The sequence below is a fragment of the Pipistrellus hanaki genome (assembly GCF_964339955.1).
Source record: "Pipistrellus hanaki genome assembly, chromosome: X".
Classification (NCBI taxonomy): Eukaryota; Metazoa; Chordata; class Mammalia; order Chiroptera; family Vespertilionidae; genus Pipistrellus; species Pipistrellus hanaki.
Window position 1 is genome coordinate 13,761,441 of NC_140524.1, and position 22,937 is coordinate 13,784,377.

General features: G+C 42.7%; 1 protein-coding gene across 3 annotated transcripts; it reads left to right on the forward strand.

Annotated features, from left to right (window-relative positions):
- IDS (iduronate 2-sulfatase) lies at window positions 1-22,556 on the forward strand. Of its 3 annotated transcripts, none has more exons than XM_084871208.1 (9): window positions 1-213; window positions 977-1,146; window positions 1,789-1,966; window positions 4,737-4,825; window positions 6,672-6,872; window positions 8,417-8,587; window positions 11,518-11,644; window positions 14,530-14,703; window positions 17,200-22,556. In XM_084871208.1, exons 1-9 carry the CDS (start codon window positions 120-122, stop codon window positions 17,670-17,672), a joined length of 1,677 nt encoding a protein of 558 aa, XP_084727334.1. In that variant the 5' UTR covers window positions 1-119; the 3' UTR covers window positions 17,673-22,556. The 3 variants fall into 3 exon arrangements, with proteins under 3 accessions (XP_084727334.1, XP_084727335.1, XP_084727336.1); XM_084871209.1 differs by having other exon boundaries at window positions 1,010-1,146; XM_084871210.1 differs by having other exon boundaries at window positions 113-213; window positions 966-1,146.
- The last annotated feature ends 381 nt before the right edge of the window (window positions 22,557-22,937 follow it).

The window sequence follows — 22,937 nt, forward strand, 5'->3', positions numbered from 1 at the left end:
GTCCCAGAGGCCCTGCCGGCATAGTCCACGGTGGTCGCGGCGGAGGCGGAGGTGGCTGTACCCCGCCCTCCCGCTGCGACTTGTCACCTTGACCCTGGAGCAGTCGCACTGAGGCAGAAATGCCGTCGGACCGGGGCCTGGTCTTGCTAGGCCTGGTCCTGGGCTCCTTCTGCACCCCTCTAGGATCCGTGGCGCCAGGCAACTATTCCAAAGGTGATGCCTGTGCCCCTGCCCTGATTGTGGGGCTCTCTTCCTCCCTCCCAGCTTCCCTTCGTTCTTCCCTCCCTACATTCATCCTTTAGTCTCTCGCTCCCTCCCTCAGTTTTCCCTCCTTCCTCCTTCTTTCCCTGCCTTCCTCCCTGCCTCCCTGCCTGCCTGCCTTCCTTGCTTGCTTCTATCCATCTTTACATTCATCCTTTCTTCTTTCTCTTCCACTCACTGTCTTTTTCCCCTCTATCCATACTTCCCTCCTTCCCCAAATTTTTCTTTCTGCTTTTTTAATTTAAAATATATATATATATATATATATATATATATATATATATATATATATATATATTATTGATTTTTTACAGAGGAGGGAAGAGGGATAAAAAGTTAGAAACATCAATCAGCTGCCTCCTGCACACCCCCTACTGGGGATGTGCCCACAACCAAGATACATGCCCTTGACCAGAATCAAACCCGGGACCCTTCAGTCTGCAGGCCGATGCTCCAACCACTGAGCCAAACCGGTCAGGGCTTATTTCTTTTAACCTTTCCTCCCTCTCCCTCTTTATCCCTTGTCTCTTCCTCTCTCATCCAGGCTTGAGGCCATGGCCAAAGCCTAACCCTACTACCTGGGACTGAGGCTTCCTCTGTGCACCAACTCTCACCATCTCTGGCTTGGTTAGCCTTGTTTGTCAAGGTGCAGGGTACAGTTTGGGCCTTTCAGTACCCTAGCACCTACCATGATCTGGGTTCAGTGTCTGTGCAGGTCATCTTACTGAAGCTGCACCCTCCCGTGCAGATGCTTTGAATGTCCTTCTAATAATTGTGGATGACCTGCGTACCTCCCTGGGTTGTTATGGGGACAAGCTCATAAGGTCTCCAAACATCGACCAACTGGCATCCCACAGTCTCCTCTTCCAGAATGCCTTTGCCCAGGTATGTCTGGGGTCCTAGGTATATATGTGTGCCTTGTGCACTGAGGGGTGGAGAGGAGGGTCACCTTAGCAGTTGTTAGATAGTCCTGATTGTGCCAGGCATCTCTTTATTAGAGGGAAGGATCATCTGGAAAACGGCAGTTGTGATAACCTGGTTGTCCACTAACAAGGAAGATTGTACTTTCAAGGTTCCCCTCCTCTTTGGGCCCAAGTAATATCCTGGCCCTAAGATTCCCAGGATGGTTCTGACCAGCCTTCTTCCCCATAGGTGCTGAGAAGGAAGAGGTGCTATAGAATGGCACCCTCAGACCTGCTGGCTAACTTTGAGTGAGAGCAGCCAGCTTGCCATGGTTGCACTTCATCTCATTAATTGAGGGCACCCCAGGACCCTTGTCTGCTCTACGCACCTGTGAGATACTGTTGTGTAGAAGGACATAATCATCTGCTGGTTTGAGGGGCTGAGTCCTTCCCTCTCTCTTTCTGGTGACTGAGTGAAACCCAATTCCCACTGGTTGGCTTTGAGATCTGCATGACTCAGCTGCCAAGCTGTTTGCTGAGGACTCAGTAGGTTGCCTGGTTACATTTGAGCTCCCAGACTTGTTTTTCTCTGATGATGTTTCCCTCTGCTTCTGCTCCCTAACAGCAAGCAGTGTGTGCCCCGAGCCGAGTTTCCTTCCTTACAGGGAGGAGACCTGACACCACCCGCCTGTATGACTTCAACTCCTACTGGAGAAAAAAGGCTGGAAACTTCTCCACCATCCCCCAGTACTTCAAAGAGAATGGCTACGTGACCATGTCGGTTGGAAAAGTCTTTCACCCAGGTACTGCTTGCTGTCCAAACTCTGGGTTATTTTTTGTTTCATGTCCAAGCACTGGGGATTCTGTCCTAGGGTTGGGTCTGTCCTTGCAGAAACTTATTGAGAATAGGTGGACACCTCATTATTCACTACTTTTTATAAAATCTTCTCAACCTGGCAGAAGTGAAAGGGGGTAAAAACAGTAGAAGTAACAAAGGGTAGGAGGAGTTTCTCTTCCTTACAGAAATTAGTCATGGTGCGGTTTGATTCCTTCAGCTCATGGGGTGGAGGGACGTGCACTGGATTGGATGAGATTCTAGCTCTGTGCCTGACCTCTGTACTCCAGGGTCCTTGTCAGTAAGTTGGAGATTAAGGATTAGAACATCTGAAGTTGCCCCATGTAGCCATAACTGTTGTTTCTGTCTTGCCTAAAGAAGGGGCTGCTGCTTAGGTCTGTGAATTAGATCAGCAAAAGCAGTGTAAGCTGGCATCTAGGATCTATAGAGTGTCAGGGGCTGCTAGTCTTGATATTCAACACTGCTTGATAAACTGATTCTCTTTAATGCCAAAATGAGAATGCTGAAGCACAGACAAACTTTAAGACTTTTATTTTAACTTACAGAAGAATTGCATGATTATTGGACAAAAAAGAAAGTATAAACTAAATGTAAAACACTTGTAATCACATCACCCTGTGGGGGAGCTGTATTTTGATATCCACCCTATTATAGGCACATTGTTTTTCTGATTGGAGATTATTTATTCTATACATATAATTTTTATCATGATTTTTTAACATAAAAATTTCCCATATAGTTACTCTCCATGCAAAGTTTTTTTTTTAATGACATCCCAGTAGTCATTTAGTCCTACTGTACTTTAGTCCAAGTTGTTTTCAGATCTTTGCTGTTCCACATACAGCTGAGATGAGCATCTCTGGAGGCAGAGTGAACTACTGATGGGCAGTGCCACCAGGAATCCAGGCCCCTCGGTTTCAGTCCCAGCTTTGCCACTTCAGCTGTGCAGTTGATCTTGAGCAAATCATTCACCCTCTGAGCCTCAGATCCTTCTCTGGGAAGCTGAAGTCATAACTACCTTAATTACCTAGCAGGGGAGTGTTCCAGTACAGGTAGTTCGGGATTGTGACAGTGCATTGAAAAATCCAAGCCCTGTATAGAACACAGTGCTTATCATGGGCTGCTGCTTGAAAGTTTTCAGTAGTTTTCCTTTTGTTCACTGCTTACATCAGCAGGATCAGCAACCTTCATCTGGAACCCAGTTGGCCAGTCCAAGTTGAGGGTAACTTTAGGGTAGACTAAGTCAGGCCCAGTTTTGAAGGTGAATATGTCAGGAATATTTTGTGTAACCAAAAGCCCACCATCAGGAGAACGTCCTGTAGTCGGTACTCATATTATGATACCCCTTGTCTGAGTACAGCTGGAAGGAAGAGAGAGTTTTGGGGAGATGAGGAAGTAAAGCAGAGGGGAGATTGTGTTTCAGGAAGTGAGGCGAGATATGGCCTGAGTGGTGGTGGTTGGCCTCCTTCCTCCTGATGGTTAGATTTTGGGATAAGGCTCCAAGCAGAGTGTTAGCCAGAGAATAAAAGTGTTGCCTGCAGTCCCTGTGGAAATACATTTTTCAACTTGTTCTTTGTTCTCAAGACCTTGTTCTGTCAGGGAAGAATCTGTCAAAGATGACAGCAGCCACCTTTGATTCAATGCTAGCTATGTACCAGTTACTGTGCTGGCTGCTCCATTAATCCTCTCCTCAACAGCAAGCAAGGTGGGTTTTTATCATAGTCATCATTTCCTGAGGAAGAAATTGAGGCTTGTTGGAGGTCAAGTAGCTTGCCCACGGTTGCACAAGTACTAAGGAGCAGTGCGGGGATTTGAATCCAGGTCTGTCAGTGGTCTCTGGTCTACCCACTATGCTTATTGTGCTGATGAGCCCCCCACCCACTGCCTACCAAATATTTCACTGTGCTGGTAATGCTCTTTCTCCTGGGATTCTGACTGCACTACCCTCTCTGCTCTTCCTGGCTAATCCCCTCAAATCCAATTGGTAGCACTTCCCCTAAGACTCCTTGCAAGCCTCGCTGACTCAAAAGCCCTCACTGCAAACCATCACCAGACCCACATCACCTCTGGGCATGGGGCTTCTCACACATAACACAGTACGTCTACTCTAGATAGCTGGCACTGATTCCTTGGTTTCACATGTTGTTATTTTGTCTTCCCAAATAGACTGTTAACTACTGAGCTTAGGATGGGTTTATGCTTCATGAATGAGCACTGAGCCTGGAGTTCTAGGACTTGGGTTGGAGTCCTAACTCAATCATGTAATATCTGGTTGGCATCAGGCATAGCACCAACCTTCTCTGAGCCTCATCTCCCCCCCCCCCCCCAGCCAATGGTGGTGTATGTGCCTTTGCCACCTTCTTCATAGGACAGGTGAGAGGCTCCAGTGAGGGCTGCAGGGCTCTGTTGCTGTAACAGATTGGCTTATCTCACCCTTTTAGGTTTCTTCTTAAGAGCCTAACATGAGTCACGAAGTCTTTATAGACTGGGAAGTCAGATGCTTAGTGCTCAAATAGAAACCTAGAGAGAGTTGGCTTTAGGGGGATTTATCATCATGTGGCCTAAGCTCTTGATTTTATAGATTAAAAAACTGAGGCCCAAAAGGGGGAGATGATAATTCCCCAAATGTTTACAAAGTTTTAACTTAGGGTGAGGAGGGCATTGAAAAACCCTTCATGTTTTATTTAGTGACTTTCTTTTTTCCCGCCCCCCTCAAGGAATATCTTCTAATCATAGTGATGATTCTCCATATAGCTGGTCGGTTCTACCTTATCATCCCTCCTCTGAAAAGTATGAAAATACTAAGGTAAGGATGTGACCAGGGGTTAACTATTGTATATGCTATACCTTCTTTCAAGCTGGTTATCCATTGAGGTTTGTGGGTTTTGTTTGTGATTATGACTTCCTGGCCTGGTTGCCCCCAACTACTCTCCCCTGCAGGCCTGGTCACCTGTAACTGCCTCCCCTGCAGGCCTAGTCATCCCTAACTGCCCTCCCTTGCTGGCTTGATTGCCCCCAGTGACCCTCCCCTGTAGGCCTTGTCCCCCCAACTGTCCTCTCCAGAAGGCCTTGTCTCTCCCAACTGCCCTCCCTTGAAGGCCTGGTTTCCCCCAACTGTCCTCCTCTGCAGGCCTGGCCTCCCCCAACTGCCCTCCCCTGCAGGCCTGTTCAACCCCAATTGCCCTCCCCTGTAGGGCTGGTCCCCCCCAACTCCCCTCTTCTGTAGGCCTGGGTCCCCCCAACTGCCCTCCCCTGATGGTCATCTTGTGGTGGCCATCTTTGACCACATGGGGGTGGCCATCTTGTGTGTTGTAGTGATGGTTAATTTGCATATTACTCTTTTATTAGTTAGGATGTTTAACTTTTTGCAGAATTGTCAGAGTGTTTTTCTTTTTCTTTTTTTTTTTTTAAATATATTTTATTGATTTTGTACAGAGAGGAAGGGAGAGAGATAGAGAGTTAGAAACATCGATGAGAGAGAGTCATTGATCAGCTGCCTCTTGCACACCCCCTATTGGGGATATGCCCGCAACCAAGGTACATGCCCTTGACCGGAATCGAACCTGGGACCTTTCAGTCCCCAAGCCGACGTTCTATTCATTGAGCCAAACTGGTTTCAGCCTGTCAGAGTGTTTTTCAAAGTAGCTGCATCATTTCACATTCCCACCAGCAATGTATGAGAATTCCAATTTCTTCACATTCTTGCCCAACACTTGTTAATTTCCATTTTTAAACATTATATCCACCCTCGTGGTATTTTTTTTTAACAAATTTTAAATTTTTATTAAATTATTACCTGTGTACATATTTTAACATTCCCCCCCTTCCCATACATACCCTCCCTCCCCAGAGTTTTGTGTCCATTGATTGTACTTATATGCATGTATACAAGTCCTTTGGTTGATCTATTATCTCCCCCAGATCTCCCTACCCTCCCCGCTGTAATTTGGCAGTCTGCTTGTTGTTTTACTGTCTCTATATCTATCTTTTGGTTCATCAGTTTATAATGTTCTTTATTATCCATAAATGAGTGAGGTCATGTGGTGTTTCTCTTTCATTGACTGGCTTATTTTACTCAGCATGATGTTCTCCAATTCCATCCAGGTTGCTGCAAATGATGAGAATTCCTTCTTTTTTATGGCAGCATAGTATTCCATTGTGTAGATGTACCATAGTTTTTTGATCCAATCATCTGCTGACGGGCACCTAGGCTGCACCCTCGTGGTATTGATTTGCATTTCCATGATGACTAAAGATTTTAAGCATCATTATATGTGCTTATTGATCATTTGTATATTTACTTTGGAGAAATATCTATTCAAGTCCTTTGACCATTTTTAAATGGGCTTATTGCTTTATTGAGTTGGAGTCAGAATTTTTTAATCATTAGTTTACTTGGGTTTCCTTTAATTACGATATATAGACAGAGGATTAACAGCAGGGAGGTAAGTGCTGGTAGATTTCTGACCCCACTCTGGAAAAGCGAAAACACTTCTCTGTTTAAGTTCTACTTCCTGTGTCTCTGTCCTGAATGACTAATACTTAATGGGCTGGGTTGCTGATATGAATGTTAAATACATTGTGTATGTAAAATACATGACTTCTATTTCTTGCACTTAACAAGCTGACTTTATATATTTTTGTTTTGAAAGACATGTAGAGGGCCAGATGGAGAACTCCATGCCAACCTGATTTGCCCAGTGGATGTAGCAGATGTACCCGAGGGTACCTTGCCTGATAAACAGAGCACCAAGAAAGCCATACAGTTGTTGGAAAAAATGAAAACATCTACCAGTCCTTTTTTCCTGGCCGTTGGGTATCACAAGCCACACATCCCCTTCAGATACCCCAAGGTGAAGAGCTGGCTGGGGGCTGATCCAACATAGTCATGGCAGCTGTGCTGTTTGTTAAAGAAGGGGTTTGTGTAGTGAAGGTGGCTTTGTCATGCCATCCCTGATCACTAGGGGTGCCTGATGACACTAGTATACTTGGTGGTGTGAAGACGGGATTCAGAAGTCAAAGCTAAGTAGTAGAATTTGTACATATAAGAATTTTGTTGGAAATGCTTGGCTTTCTATTTTCCTCCATTGGAGGGTTTTATTTCCTTTCCTTGAACTCAATGAGCAAATGTTGAGTTGGTTGGTGAGATCATCATAGAGAAGCGAGTCAGAGCTGCCAAGGCCTGCAAAAGGGGATGGCCCTTGGAACACAATTCCAGGCAATGTGAATCCCTCTTCAGTAATCCCCTTTCCCCCAAAGCCTGTCAGCTCAGACTCCTTATACACACAGCACTGCATTTCTTGTTGGAACCTCAAATCCTGTGCTTGCATGTATATCATTTAGAGCTTGTAATATCTTTTAAAAAATGTTTTCCCTATTATTGTTAGCTTTTCTTTATTGTGTTTTCCCTGGGCCTGAGCAGCCCATTTTTAACTCCTCATCCCTTGCTCATGAGTAGAATTGAGACTAGAAGGCATGTTCTTTGATGCTGCTGGTATCTCTCTTAGATTGGCCCAGGGGATCTCACCTTCCTAGCAGGAGCTATCAGGTCCCTTGATGGAGTGAGTCTCGCTTTTGCTTTTTGTGAAGAAGAATTAACCTTGCAGGCCTCACTATCATCCTTTAGAAGTTCTGCTTATAAGCTTAACCCTGGCTGGGAACCTGAATCTCTGGAGTGTTCCTACCATTCCAAGAACTGATGAGAGGGTCACTATACCTGTACTGTTTATGCAAACCCTTACCACCTTCCTGCATGACGTCTAGAAGTTTGGTATGTGTAGGCAGAGGATGCCAGGGTGACAAGCCCTAGTAAAAACCCTTGACTCTAAAGCTTTAATGAGCTTCCTTGGTGGCAGCATGTCATGCATGTTATCACACAACTCACTGCAGGGGGAATTAAGGACATCCTGTGTGACTTCACAGGGAGAGGACTCTGGAAGCTTGTGCCTGGTTTTTCTCAGACTTCATGTGGTTTTCCACTTTGCTGAATTTGTTTGGTCTCCTTTAACTGTAATCAATCATAGCCATGAGTATGACTGTGTGCTGAGTTCCAGTGAATTACAAACCTTAGGGTGGTTTGGGGAACTGACAATACCTCTCCACACCTTTTCTAGTTGCAATGGAGGGAGGATAGGAACAGGAGTGCATGATTTTATGAGGGAAGAGAGCTGTCACTACTCCGTCGAAAACAAGTCACAGGATTTCATTACCATTGGCATCTAGTGAGAGTGACTTAAGGTCCAACTTTCAGGTGGGGAAATGTCTGAGCAGTGTTAGTGAGTCACCATATAAATGCATCACAGGCTTAGAAAAAAGGCAGCATAAATACTGAGAGTCTCAGTCCTGTGCCTTTGCTAAAAGAGTGACAATCTGGTGGCTTTATATCTTTTTCCTCAAGGAGTTTCAGAAATTGTATCCCTTGGAGAACATCACCCTGGCTCCTGATCCTCAGGTCCCTCCTGGCCTCCCTCCTGTAGCCTATAACCCCTGGATGGACATCAGGCAGCGGGAAGACGTTGAAGCTCTAAATCTCAGTGTGCCCTATGGCTCAATTCCTGTGGACTTTCAGGTACCAAGAATATATTTTGGAGAAGTATGGGACACTTATAGCATGATGTCACTTTTCTCCGTAGATACTATGTACTAAGAACTTTCTCTGTGCAAAGCATATTACAAATTGCTGGGGTTGGGAGTAGTCTTGGGGCATTTATGACATCGGAAGTGCTGGATGGATAAAGTGTCTCTCAATCAGTGTCTCCACTTCCAAAGAAAGAGGCATGTGGAGATTTGGTAACTCACTGGATGTGGGCATGAGGTGAGGAAGAGGCCTGGATGACCATCAGTAACTCATGGAGAAAGCTAATTAATCCAAGTGATAGTTATCAGTTATAGGGTGGTGGGCAACTCCTGTGATGCCCAGAATACTCATTTTGCTGGCACTTTGGGGTTCCCTCTGAGGAAAACGCAACACGGGCCCATGTCACTCTCAGGGGGTACCTTGGTGAGCAGGGTCTTGGAGCAGAGAGAGCTGGGGCACCAACATGGCCAGTGCCATCCAGCTGCAGTGCCTGGTTTCATCAGCTGAAGGAGAAATCTAGAGTTACCCTTGGATTCCTCGTCTCCTTCCCTTGCATGTTCCCTCCCCTCTCCCACTCCTACTTATTCTCCCTAATCCTTCTCAAATCTCTACTGGCTTCTTGCTCTTTCTTCACATCTTTCCCAATCACTGCAGTGGGTCTGGATGTATTTTTTTTATTTAACAAGTATCTATTGAGCCCTGCCTGTGTGCTCAGCACTAATATAGTATAATTTTTTCTTGAGCCCCTGGAATCTTCTCTGGGCTGTTGCCTGAGGAATCATGCTGACCTGTAGCCCAGAATGCATCAACTCCTCACCCTAAACATCCTAAGTGCCTCCCTTTGCCTCCAGTGAGGGACCTCCCCTCCTTTGATGGACCCACCAGGTCTGGATCCTCTGACCTGCCTTTCAGCATTCTCCCCCACCCCCTTGGCCCTCTTTTATTTTTCAAACAGAGCAGCCAGCTCATTGGCCCCAAATACACCTTGCTCTGGTGACTCTGCTCCATCCTGTGCTCTGTAGCCTCTGTTTAGTGTGTCTTATTCCAAATTGTCTGCCAGTACCCTTTCACAAATGCTAACTCTTCTGTGAGGTCTTCCCTGATTTCCCCAGGCTGACATGAGGGCTCATTCTCCTATGTCATCCCTGGGCCCCAATAATAATGTGCACTTTCATGTCTCCAAGCCTATGTTCTCACTGGACGGGTGACTCATTAAGGGTAAGGACCACATCTGTTTCTTCCCTATTTCCAGCAGCTGGCATAGGAAGGCAGACATAGTCTTGAATAGGACACAGCCATCCTGACAGGAGTCTTTGATCCCCAGGAGGATCAAAGTTCCCCAAGCTATAGACTGAAGGCTTTTATCTAGTAGAAAGCTGAAGTAGGCCACGGTTCAGCATAATCCTCTTAGAATGTTGTTAGATGGATATCAGTCATTTTTTTACCTCATAGGGAGAACAGGTGAGTTTCATGATTGCCCTCACCTGGCAGTGAGAAAAGACACCAGAAGGTCTAGCCGATAAGATGGCTGGGCACATAGTGGAAGCTGTGGCTGCTATGATAGGTCAGTGGCCCCCTTATTTCTCATCCTTGGTGGGGGTTCATCTTTTTCTTTAATATTTCTGAACAAGGATGGGAGGGGAGTCATCCAAGAAGGGGCCATGACACTTTGACATCAGTGCTGCTCCAGAAATCCCTCTTGGGTTTAGCAAGCATCGGGGGTGTGATGCTCTCTTGTCCCACCATTGCTCTCTGGCTGTTGGGGGTTTGTTAGAAATGAGCCTCACATGCCAGCCGGGGGCAATGAAGAAAAGCAGTTGCCAGTCTTCTGCTGTGTTAGAAAGTAGTCAGAGGAAAGGCCCCTCCACTCCTGTTGTTATAAGTTGAACTGTGTTCCTCAAAAAGATATTTTGGCCGAAACTGGTTTGGCTCAGTGGATAGAGCGTCGGCCTGTGGAATGAAAGGTTCCGGGTTCAATTCCGGTCAAGGGCATGTACCTTGGTTGCGGGCACATCCCCAGTAGCGGGTGTGCAAGAGGCAGCTGATCGATGATCTCTCTCATTGATGTTTCTAACTCTCTATCCCTCTCTCTTCCTCTCTGTGAAAAATCAATAAAATATATTTTTAAAAAAAGGAAAAAGATATGTTGAAGTCCTGACCCTCAGTAACTCAGAATGTGACCTTATTTGGAGTTAGGGTCCTTGCAGATGTAACAAGTTAAAATGAATAGTCTTACTGGAGTAGGGTGGTTCCTGACTCAATTTGACTGGGAAAAGGAGAGAGATACATAGGGGAAAATTCCATGTGAAGACAGAGATGTGAGTGCTACAGCTGCAAGGCAAGGAATGCCAAGGACTACTGCCACTGCCAGAAGCTGGAAGAGGCAAGACCTTCTCCTCAAGCCTTCAGAGAGAGAATGACTCTGTAGACACCCTGATTTCAGACTTCTGGATTTCAGAACTGGGAGACAATACATTTTTGTTGTTTTAAGCCCTCCACTTTATCATCCTTTGTTACAGCAGCAACAGGAAATGGATACAGCTTTAAAGTATACTTGGAGTGACCCTCAGCAGAGTTTGGAGGGACTGAGGGATCAGTTTCTGTGTACATGTTCATCTCCTGGGTCCTGTAAGAGTATGTGAAGGAGTCAGAAAGGAACAGTAAGTGGCACATCAATCTGCTGTGCCCTAAGTGAAAGCTGATCCCCTTAAAAAAGAATCTTACTTATAGACCTGCATAATCGCTGTGACTATGGGGTGAGGGATATAGATAGTATAGAAATGAATGATACATTTTGATTGAGAAAATCAAGGGCATCAGCACAGGGGTGGTGTTTGGGAGGAGTGTTCAGGTGAATACTGTCTATGCTACAGCAATTTAAATCACAGTCACATTATTACTATTATTTTTTAATTTTGTAGAAGAAAATACGTCAGAGCTACTTTGCCTCTGTTTCCTACATGGATACACAGGTTGGCCATCTTTTGAATGCTTTGGATGACCTTCAACTGACCAACAGCACTATTGTTGCATTTACCTCAGATCATGGTAAGCATTTAAAAATGCTCTGGTGAGTCACTCATTTGAGGTGCTTGTATGACCACCTTGTTAGTCCTGTGACCTATCTCCATGTCTCCATGGCTCAGAGGAGCATATTGGAAGCTGGGATGGTAGAAGTAGGTGGGTGGGGTGAATCTGTAGCAATCTTTTATTTTTTTTTTTGCTAGATAAAGTCAGCAGGAACCCTCCATTTGGGTGGGAATCCTTTTTATCCCCCATTTCTATTGTAGAGGGTTTATCTTTGGAGGATCCAGAACATTCTTGATAGAACTCAACAAGGCCTTCAGATCTGCCTCTACTCCTCCACTCCATCCTTTCTGACATGAGCCTGGGATTAACAATTATCTCTTTTAAGGCAGTTTCCCATTTTTTAAAAAAATAGAAACATGTTTTTTTTTTAAATTTCTTTTTAATTTGAAAAATTTTAAATATGCCCAAGAGGAAAGGATAAACAACTCCTTGGTTTCCATCCATCTTCCTGCTACCCAGGTATGCACTCATGGCAGTCTTGTTCATCTCATCCTTCCCCATACCCCACCTCTGAATTGTTTTAAAGCAAATCCTAGTTGTTCAGTTTTAATAATAGAATTGCTAAAAAAAATTTTGGCTTTTTTTTAAGTATAATCACATTATCATTACATACCTCGAACCAAAAAAAAAAACACACACAATAATTTAATATTATTCTATCTAATAAAAGGGTAATATGCAAATTGACTGTCACTCCAACACAAATTGGCCGTGGTCAAAGATAGTCAAAGATGGGTGGTCAAAGATGGGTGGTCAAAGATGGGTGCCCCCATGTGGACACAAGATGGCCATCAGGGGAGGACAGTTGTGGGCGATCAGGCCAGCAGGGGAGGGCAGTTGGGGGGGCCAGGCCTAGAGGGGAGGGCGATTAAGGACAATCAGGTCTGCAGGGGAGGGCAGTTGGGAGTGACCAGGCCAGCAGGGGAGGGCAGTTTGGTGGGACCAGGCCTGCAGAGGAGGGCAGTTGGGCAGGACCAGGCCAGCAGAAGATGGAAGTTAGGGGGGACTAAGCCTGCAGGGGAGGGAAGTTGGGGGGAACCAGGCCTGAAGGGGAGGGCTGTTGGGGAGGGGGGACCTGGCCTGCACGGGAGGGCAGTTAGGGGCAATTGGGCTGGCAGGGGGAGCAGTTAGGCATTGATCAGGCTGGCAGGGGAGTGGTTGGGGGTGATCAGGCTGGCAGGCAGAAGCAGTTAGGGTAATCAGGCTAGCTGGCAGGCAAGTGGTTGGGAGCCAGCGGTCCTGAATTTTGAGAGGGATGTTTGCCCATTTAGGCCCGATCCCACCCGGATGGGTGGGGCCTAGATGGGCAGTGGAGCATCCCTTGAAGGGTCCCAGATTGGAGAGGGTGCAGGCTGGGCTGAGGGAGATTCCCCCTATCTCGTGCATGAATTTTGTGGACTGGGCCTCTAGTCTAATATTAGAACAACAATATTAGAACATAATATGTGCTCATTGTAAAAAGGAAAAAAAAACAAACAAGTTTATGGAGCATATCACATAGGGGCAGAGCATCCTACCCTGAGCTGTCACTGACAGATAGGGGGGCATTTGCAGTCTTTGGTTGTGCATATGCATGTGGCTATGGGTTATGTGAGTGCATTTATATAATATACTAGTAATGAAACAAGGCAGGGCTGATTGTGCTATGTGTATTATTTTGTTCCCTGGTGTTTTGTTTTTTTCATGACTTAACAATGTCATAGACAGTTTTCTGTGCCATTTTTTCACAGACCTAGCTTATGCCTTTTAAAGGCCTGTATTCCTTAAATATGGTGGTGTTGTAATTTTTCGCTATTTCCCTAATGAACTTCCATCCACTTCCGAACTCTCTTCTCTATGCCAGGTTTCCTCTTGCAGTGCTAACACAGCCCTTTGTATCCCATGATGGGAAGCCCCACTTGGAAGCACTCTTTGCTCCGAAGCAGCTGCAGTTGATTACAAATTGCGCTTCTCAAAGGGCTCTCCCAGGACTTCCTACATCTGAACTCCAAAAGTCTTCTCAAATCCATGCATGGCAACGCTTTTGGCTTTGATTATTTTGTAACACAAAATACTCAGTGTACAATCTCTGTCTTTTATGTACTTTTTATATCAAAAAGAATACTCAAACTTAAAAAGGTTGGAAATTTCCAACTTGGAGTATTCAAGTTACCTTTTTAAGGGATGTTTTAAATCAGAATTAAGGGTAGTTTTTAATCAAGATTAAAGATTTGAAATCAAAAGTTATATTTTTTTAAATCTATGCTGTGTCCTAAAAGTTGGACAAGCTGTCCTTGCCTTTTTATTTTTTTATTTTATTTTTTTAAATTTGAGTGATTGTGCTATAGTTTCACAGCTTATTTTTATTTATTTATTCATTTATTTTTGGTGGTACATACCCAAATGTAAAAACTAGAGGTTTGAAACTTGAATCAAGATAGGTAGGTGTAGGATAAGGCAGTGCTGATACTACAGCTGTCCGAGTCCCTGCCCAGTCAAGAATGAGCCCATCTTAGCAGGGGAGGTGGGTTTGGAGGGTGGGCACCGATCCCTTGAGTCTAACCGGAGTGCATATTGCTAGTTGCTTACTGAAAAGAAGATATTTTAGTTTGAGAATTTAGTATTTTTTTCTTTTTAAAGGTTTCCTCATTCAAGATAAATGTGGTACTTCAAATAAGTAATATTCAGGTGAAATCACCCTTTTTCTGTTAATTTTAGAGGAATTTTTTGATAGTTGATGAGTTTTTGCTTCCTCTGGTTTTTAATAATAACAGGAAATGAAATGGTGTCTAAAATGAACAATTTTAGACACTGTAATGTGATTATTTCATTTTCTGTCATTCTGTGTTTTTTTTATGAACCAGGGTGGGCTCTAGGCGAACATGGAGAATGGGCCAAATACAGCAATTTTGATGTCACTACTCGTGTTCCCCTGATGTTCTATGTTCCCGGAAGGACGGCTCCGCTTCCAGAGGCAGGCGAGAAGCTTTTCCGTTACATCGACCCTTTTGATTCCATCTCAGAATTGATGGAGCCAGGTATATAATATGCTAAAATGATATAGCTTGACAGTAATAGCTTCTTTAGTTTATATAAACCACTTTACCAAATCATAGGCTAGGGGCTTACTCAGTCCACCTTCTTGTCCAGTGTTGGCATTCCTACACATGTTTCCTGGGTATTTTCCATGCTCTGGGTAAGGGAGGACTGGCATGGTCAGAGATGACAAATATGGCTTCTGTCCTCAAGGAGCCATGAATGGCAGGTGGGGCAAGGCGAGGTTGGAGACAAAGGAGCAAAAGGCATCTCTAGGATGGGGAGGGTTATCTTAGGGATGGCAGACAGCAGCAGCCTACTTCAGAGCTCAGAGGAAGTGGATAACAGATTAGGCTGATGCTCTATCCGCTGTCCCCCCCTTCCCACATACACAAACACAGATGAGCAAAACTCCAAGTCTGGCAGAAACTTGGCCGTTTGTGAGAGAGAGGCATTTGCCATTTTGGTAGCTCACCAGTCTGGTGCTCCACTAGACCTGTAACATTACCAGGTGATTCTCCTTCTGCCCTCCCCAACAATGACCGTCAAGTTTACTTTGATTTCCATGTGCCAGTCTTTCCAAGTTTCAAAAACAACATAACCTTCTCTTATCTAGGCTGAAATTCCCAGTCCATTAACTGTTCCTCTCAAGACAGTGTTAGACCCATGGTTATCTTGGTCTCTGTCTTCCAAAATGCTCCAATTTGAGAAAGCACTGCCAGAATGTCTTTTGGACTGGATCCCCTCTCTGCCACACAAGGAGACCTGGATGATGTTTTTGAGAGTTGTCTCATGACTTGATCTGCTCAGTGCAGAGATGAAGCATGTCCTTTAAGACAATATTTGCTCATTTTGGGAGTCCTTTTTCTATGATTCTGCTAAAGCAGGTTGCGCCGCCCCCCCCCCCCCCTTTTTGGAGTCCTGCATTTAATCCATCTTTTAAACATCTACATTCTGTACTTTATATTGATTCTCTTTTAATTTTTTTTTTTTTTTTTTTTTTTTTTGGTCCTGGACCATCATTCTGGCTCTTTTAGATCTTTCCAAGTTTGCTTTCTACTGCTCATTTTTATTTCCTGCACATTTGATTTTTGTGTGCTGCATGCTCTTCTTTCATGTCATTGATAAAAAGGTTAAATAGTTTAAAGGCATGAATCTAGCTTTTGTTTACTTGGAGAAATCTGACAGGTTGAGGATTTTTAAAAATATATTTTTATTGATTTCAGAGGGGGAGAGAGAGATAGAAACATCAATGATGAGAGATAATCATTGATTGGTTGCCTCCTGCATGCCTCCTACTGGGGATCGAGCCTGCAACCCAAGCATGTGCCCTTAACTGGAATTGAACCAGGAACCCTTCAGTCTGCAGGCTGATGCTCCATCCACTGAACCAAACAGCTAGGGCAAGAATCTTTTTTGAAACTTTTATTGGGAGGTTTTTAGGCAACTTATAAACTCATAAAACTGCACTGTCATCTAGTTTATTTCCAAATCTTATCTCTAGCCTGTATCTCCTGAACTTTGGACTTGGATTTCCAACAGACTGTCCTACCTAACCAATCTCACGTGCTCAGCGCTAAACTTCTGACCTTTTACCTCAAGTGTTGACACTCTTCCATATATGATATGCAGTGCAGCAGCAAGCCTGTCACTCCCCATTCAGAATTGGTCCATTGCATTTCTCACCATTTCACTGCCATCTCCATGGACCACACTGCCACCATTTCTTGCTGGATTACTGGAATAACTTGCTAAATTCTCCTGGATGTGCCATTGCTCCCCTAGAGTTTTTCTTCCTCATAGTAGCCAAAGTGATCCCATTAAAACCCAAGTCAATTTGTAGTATTGCCCTGCTCTAGAGCCTCCTATGTTTTCCTGTCTTACTCTGAGCAAAATGTCCTTACAGTGGCTAAACAAGGTCTGATGTGATCTGGGTGCTCCTTATCTTCCTAACCTCATCTTTTTTCAAGCTGTCTTATGCAATGGCCCTGTTTTCTCATGATGAGATTCAGGGTAAACATTTTTTAACATGTACACTACATATGAGGTAGTGTGCTCTCATTGTATCACATTTGGGCACTTTTTGGAAGCCTGTGCCATTATTAGTGATGCCAGGTTTGATCACCTGGTTAAGGTGGTCATGTCATCTAGTTCTTGCCATTGTAAAGGTTATCTGCAGTCTGTTCTTTAACAGACTTTAACTCAGTGGTTTGGGCCTCCATTAATGATCCTTGCTTGAACTAATTATAAACTGGTGGTTCCAAAATTCCAGTAGTTTTTAAAAGTGTCAAGAGGGCTGAGGGCACCTTCATTTTGTATCCTGCTATTGGATGAGGTGCTAAGTTGGTATTGTTTGTACAATTCTTATGCTAAACATAGATATTATTAAAAAAACACACAAAACTTGTGGAGTCCAGATGGCCTCCTTTACTTATTCTGCTTTGCTATGACAGAATTCTGTAATGTAACCCATTCTGATGGGTCTTTTTCTCCTTCAGGACGGCAAGTCAAGGACCTCGTGGAACTTGTCTCTCTCTTTCCCACACTCACAGGACTTGCAGGATTGCATGTTCCACCTCACTGCCCCAGACCCTCATTTCATGTGGACCTGTGCCGAGAAGGCCAGAGCCTTCTGAAGTATTTTCAACTTCATGACTTGGAAGAGGATTTGACTCTCCGTGGTAATCCCCGTGAGTCCATTGCCTATAGCCAGTACCCCCGGCCTGCAGACTATCCTCAGTGGAATTCTGACAAGCCAAGTTTAAAAGATATAAGAGTCATGGGATATTCCATACGCACAATAGACTACAGGTATACTGTGTGGGTTAGCTTTAATCCCCATGAATTTTTGGCTAATTTTTCTGATGTCCATGCAGGGGAACTGTACTTTGTAGATTCTGACCCTTTGCAGGATCATAACATGTATAATGACACCCGAGGTGGCGATCTTCCCAAATCATGGACACCTTGAGTTATGCCAACCACAAAGGGGGCATTCATGTGTGGGTGTGTGTGTATATATACACACACACACATACATATATAGTGCTCCCTTCAGGCTGGTGACAGAATGAGTTAGAGCTGGTTATTTTGTGATTACCCTTAATATTGGAAGAGGTACCAAGGGGTATGCAATGAAAATATGCATCAATAATTTGGCCTAAATTATATAGCAGCCAAACATTTTTATTTGGTCTTTATTAATTTCTAATTGTTAATTAAACTGGCGATTGGCTGATCCTTTTCTTTCCTTTTTTGAACAGTCATAGCTTATTTATTGAATGAATATGTACATAGTAAGCAAATTAAAATTATTATACCTTTAGATATCAAGAACATAATAACCAAACATAGCACTATATTCAAGAAATACTTTGTGGAATTTAGTACATTTCGAAAAATAAGCATATATCAAATTAGGTTTAACACTAAGTTCCTGGTTCTCTTGTTTATAATTTAACTAGATGACCAGTGCACAAAATTTGTGCACTGGGGGTGGGTTGGGGTGGTGTGTCCCTCAGCCCAGCCTGCACCCTCTTCAATCTGGGACCCTGTGAGGGATGTCCAACTGCTCGTTTAGACCTGATCCATGAGACTTCTGGCTCTCAACTGCTCACCTGCCTGCCTACCAGCCAGATCATCCCCTAACCACTCCCCTGCCAGCCTGATCGATGCCTAACTGTCCCCTTGCTGGCCCAATTGCCCCCAACTGCCCTCCCCTGCCAGCCTGATTGCCCCTAACTGTCCTACCCTGACAGCCTAGTCACCCCTAACTGCCTTCCCCTGCTGGCCTGGTCTTCCCTAACTGCCCTTCCCTGCTGGCCTGGTCGCCCATAATTGCTTTCCCCTGCTGGCCTGGTCATCCCCAACTGCCCTCCCTTGCAGGTTTGGTCCCTCCCAACTGCCCTTCCCCGCTGGCCTGATTGCCCACAACTGCCCTCCCCTGCGGCCATCTTGTGGTGGCTAGCTTGTGTCCACATGGGGGCAGCCATCTTGTATGTTGGATTGATGGTCAATTTGCATATTACCTCTATATTATATAGCATAATTTGCCTTAGTTAGCCCAATATATCAAAAGCATTATGTCAATATGTAATCCAAGCTTCTTTTTAAAATGTAAAGTTAAATAATAATGTTAGATGCCAAGGTCTTAAAATCTTATCTTAAATTTTTGTTTCTAAGAACACAAAATTTCAAAATCCAAAGATAAAATATATATGAAGTGATTAATGTGGAATTTTTATATCAAATAATAAATAATACTCATTAAACTAGAGGCATGAGATGTATGAGTTAATTTTTTAGAGACTTTCTGACCCAAATAATAATTTGTTAGTAAATAATATGACCCATGAACCCAAAGGACATCTATTAAAAGACTGTTATATACAATGGAAATATTTAAAGGCATAACTATCCATGAATTGCATATCCACAACCTTATTAGTGTTCTTCTTCAAGGGTGTTTTGTTGCAGGCATCCATTTATCCAGGAGCTAAGAAATAGTCTACTTTTAAATACTGATTAAAGAAAATGTTAACTTTATTAAATTCTAATTTATTTTGAGAATTGTGAAAACTTTTTATTAGTATAACATTAGGTAATTTCTAATCCTCAAGAATGTAGTTCTGTATTTCCTAAATATGAAAGTAACCAAAAACACGGGTGGGTGGTAGTGATAAACTTAGCTTATATCATTTTAAAAAAGGATGAAATATTCAAAACTCATATTTTACAACATGTTGAAGCTGATTATCATTAGTCATAACAAGTCTCAACCACTTTCCAAATAAACATCTAAATTAGCCCTGTATAAAAGTGAGTAATTTTTAGTATTTCTGTTTGTACACTGCATCATTGTTTAAAGGTAAATGCTTATGAAGCAAAATACAGCAAATTAGGGTAAGTTACTATAGTGTAGTAAATGATAACCAAAAATGGCAAGATATTATATTAAAAGATTACTTCAAATCAGTAAAATTTCAGAATTTTATGATTATCTTTTACTAAATAGCCTACAATAGAGGTATTTATGGTAACACAACGATCTTTTAAGTGATGAAGTGACTTCAGTGTTCTGGCAACAATTTCTACTTCAGGAGCGAAGACCTTATTCATCTCCCCAATTCTGAAGCATTTCTCTCTGTGGAAGTCTCAGCTTCACATACAGATGGTTTCCCTCAGCCTTTCTTTTTATTCTTCATCCACTTTATAGATCTTATTACTTCCACTACGATTTTTACAATCCAGTCTATAAATTTCTCATGACATATTTTCAGTGTACTTAGCTGTATTTCCTATCTACAGTTACAGTAAGTTTTAACGCAGTTTTATTTCACATTCGTCACTCCTGTTGACTATAATACATACACGCATCACTTTTCCTCACTTTATTTCTTGAAGCACAGTTTTATTATAAAAAAAAATCTCCAAATTCTGCTTTTTTTTAAAAAAAAAAATCATAAGCTGAACTATGCCATTTTGGGAGTAATTTACCTGCATTACCAAAGAAACATCTGGGTTTTGCATGTTAATCTGTCTTTGCTGGAAGTGCTTCTGTCTTATCTTTGCTGCATGAGTGTGTAGCCTCAGAATGCTTCAGCTCCCCTTGGCCTCCCTTTACAAATCTCTCTTTTTAGAAGTTCTGCATTTCACATTCAGTGCCATACTCTTCTAAAACATCTAACAAGTTATGGTTGTTTTTTGTTTATTTGTGATACTGAACTCAATTTAGAGCCCCTTTGGTTTCCTTTTATTTATCTCTAACATTCAGTGGGATGAGGAGCCACTTCTAGTTTTTAGATATGAAAGTCAACCTTGTTCCTTATCTTGACTTAGTTTAGATAAACCACATCTTTGTTGTCTCACAACCTCACTGATCAGTACATATTTTCTTAATGGTTCTCCACTCACTTTGTTTGTAGAAAGTCCCATTTCACTTGGCCAGGGGTTCTTTTATACAGTTCAGTTGAAACTAGAACAAGTGATCCTAGAAATTTTGAATGGTCCTAATTCAGTGGCTCACAAATATGAGGGTACATCAGAGAACCACCTGAAGGGCTTGTTAATATCCAGTGTGCTGGGCCCTGCCTGTAAAAGTTCTGATTCAGTGCCTCTGGGTGAGGCCTGAGAATTTGCATTTCTTACAAATCATTCTGCTCCTCTAAAGACCACACTTTGAGAACCACTACCCCAATGTGTGTGCTGTCCAGTAGCTACTAGGTACATCTGACTATTAATTTTAAATTAGTTAAAATGAAATAAACATTTCAAAAAGAGAATCTCAATTGCACTTGCCATATTTCAAGTGCTCAATGGCCACATGTGGTTGGTTAGTGGTTACCATGTTGGACAACACAGATCTAGAACCTTTTTGTCATGACAGAAAGTAAATTGAATGGAGCTGCTGTCCATTAACTCTGAATTTGAGCTGGATCCACGTGGTTGCTAGCAAGTTCCTCCTATGGGCTCATTCTCTACCCTGGGTTTGCCTATGAAGCCATGTCCAGGAGTGAGTGAAGTATGTTTTGTTTAAGCATAGCATAGGGAGTTCACTCTGGCGGTCAGCCTCTTTTTCTCCATTACCATGGCCATCGCCTCAGCCCTTCTCAACTCTTTCCCAAGTAGTTTGCCCGCCCCTCTTCTTTCCTCCCTCAGTCCCTAAAGAATCCATGTGTCTTCCTGAAATCCCTCTTTGATCCTGCCCTTTGAGAACACCATTAGTGCCTACTACTGGGTCTACAAAGACCTCCGCTGAGCAGTCAGAGTCTTCCCTGACTCCACAAAGCCCCTTTCCTCGGTTGACCAGTTTGTATACTGGTCCCTCACTCTCCTTTGCCAATCCCTACCTCCCCTCCACCCTTAGATTTTTCCCTCCCCCTTTCACCATCCATTCATGATCATTCTTCATACCCTACTCCCATGCTCCCACCTACAAGAGGGTGAGGGTTTGTGACTCTCTAGACTACATCTTGGGATGAAATCAACATCGCTAAAGAATCTTGTGGTCCCCTTACTTAAAAAACAGTTATTTTCTTGATTACAAAATTGTGGTAATTAATAGAAAAATTGGACAACAGAAATATAGTAAAAGATAAAAAAAATACATCAGTATTTTACCCCAAGATAGTCACTTAATATCTTGTCTTTTTTGGGGTGTGAATTTTTACTTATATATGGTTGTCATCATACTATTATTGTACAATTTTGTATTCTTGGTTTTCCCCCCACTAAATATATGTGGTTACTACAGATTTTTGTAAAGATGCTTTATACTGGTGGGAATATATTTTATTGGGTAGTTTCTATCAATGTACACAACCTTCTTTCAGTTATTCAATGTTTAGGTTACTTCCAAATTTTAGTATTTCAAATAATGCTATGGTTAACAACTTTTTGAATAAAATTTTTATGTATTTCAAATTAGTCTCTTAGGATAGTCTTTCAGTGCCACATTGTCAAAAGCTTCTCTATTTTGCTATTCTTCCCACTCTCCTGTTTAAAGAAAGAGGGCAGTGAAGCTAAAAATAAAGCAAATAAGCATGCAAATAAAAACCATGAAATCAATAAAACCCCTAAACACCCCCCCCAATGATAATAGATAAAAGTGGTATTTTATTTTACCTTCTAATTATTTGCTCATTAAAGACTTTGATCATGCTTTCTCTGTATGATTGTTGGACATCTGTATTTCTAGTATGTGAAGTTGCCTTTTAAATTTGGTTTTGGGTTTCACTTTTTAAGTAATTAAACACATTATTCTTTTCCTATGTGATGTTTTCCCTCTGTCTTTTCCTGTTAAACCCGGAGACCTCTCTCATTGTGGAGATTGAATAAATATTCATATTCCTTTAAATTTTTGTGGTTTGGTTTTATACTTGATTTATCCTGTCTTTTCATCCCATTATCAAAGTAACACATGCTCATTGTGGAAAATGGTGTGATGAAATGAAGCCCACCTTCCAGAATATAGCCACTGTTGGCATATACATCTCTTTCCTTTCTTTTCCCACATACATATGTACAGATATGGACATTTTTATCTTTACATAGCTGAAATTTACTACATATAATCCTGTATCCTGCTTTTTTACCTAAAATAACATTAACATGGTTGTTTTTTTTATGTCATTTACAATTCTTGGTTAGCAGTTGTAATGACTACACCACCCTTCCTATACTAATCTTTCAACTGAAATTCTCAAATTTTTGTATGCATTTTTAAAAGTGTTAAATA

Excerpts from the sequence above, each read along its gene's own strand:
- IDS (XM_084871208.1), top strand. The coding sequence starts at position 120 with ATGCCGTCGGACCGGGGCCTGGTCTTGCTAGGCCTGGTCCTGGGCTCC. Across the intron at positions 6,873-8,416 it reads TCCCCTTCAGATACCCCAAG|GAGTTTCAGAAATTGTATCC; the intron begins GTGAAGAGCTGG and ends TTTTTCCTCAAG. Across the intron at positions 14,704-17,199 it reads CTCAGAATTGATGGAGCCAG|GACGGCAAGTCAAGGACCTC; the intron begins GTATATAATATG and ends TTTCTCCTTCAG.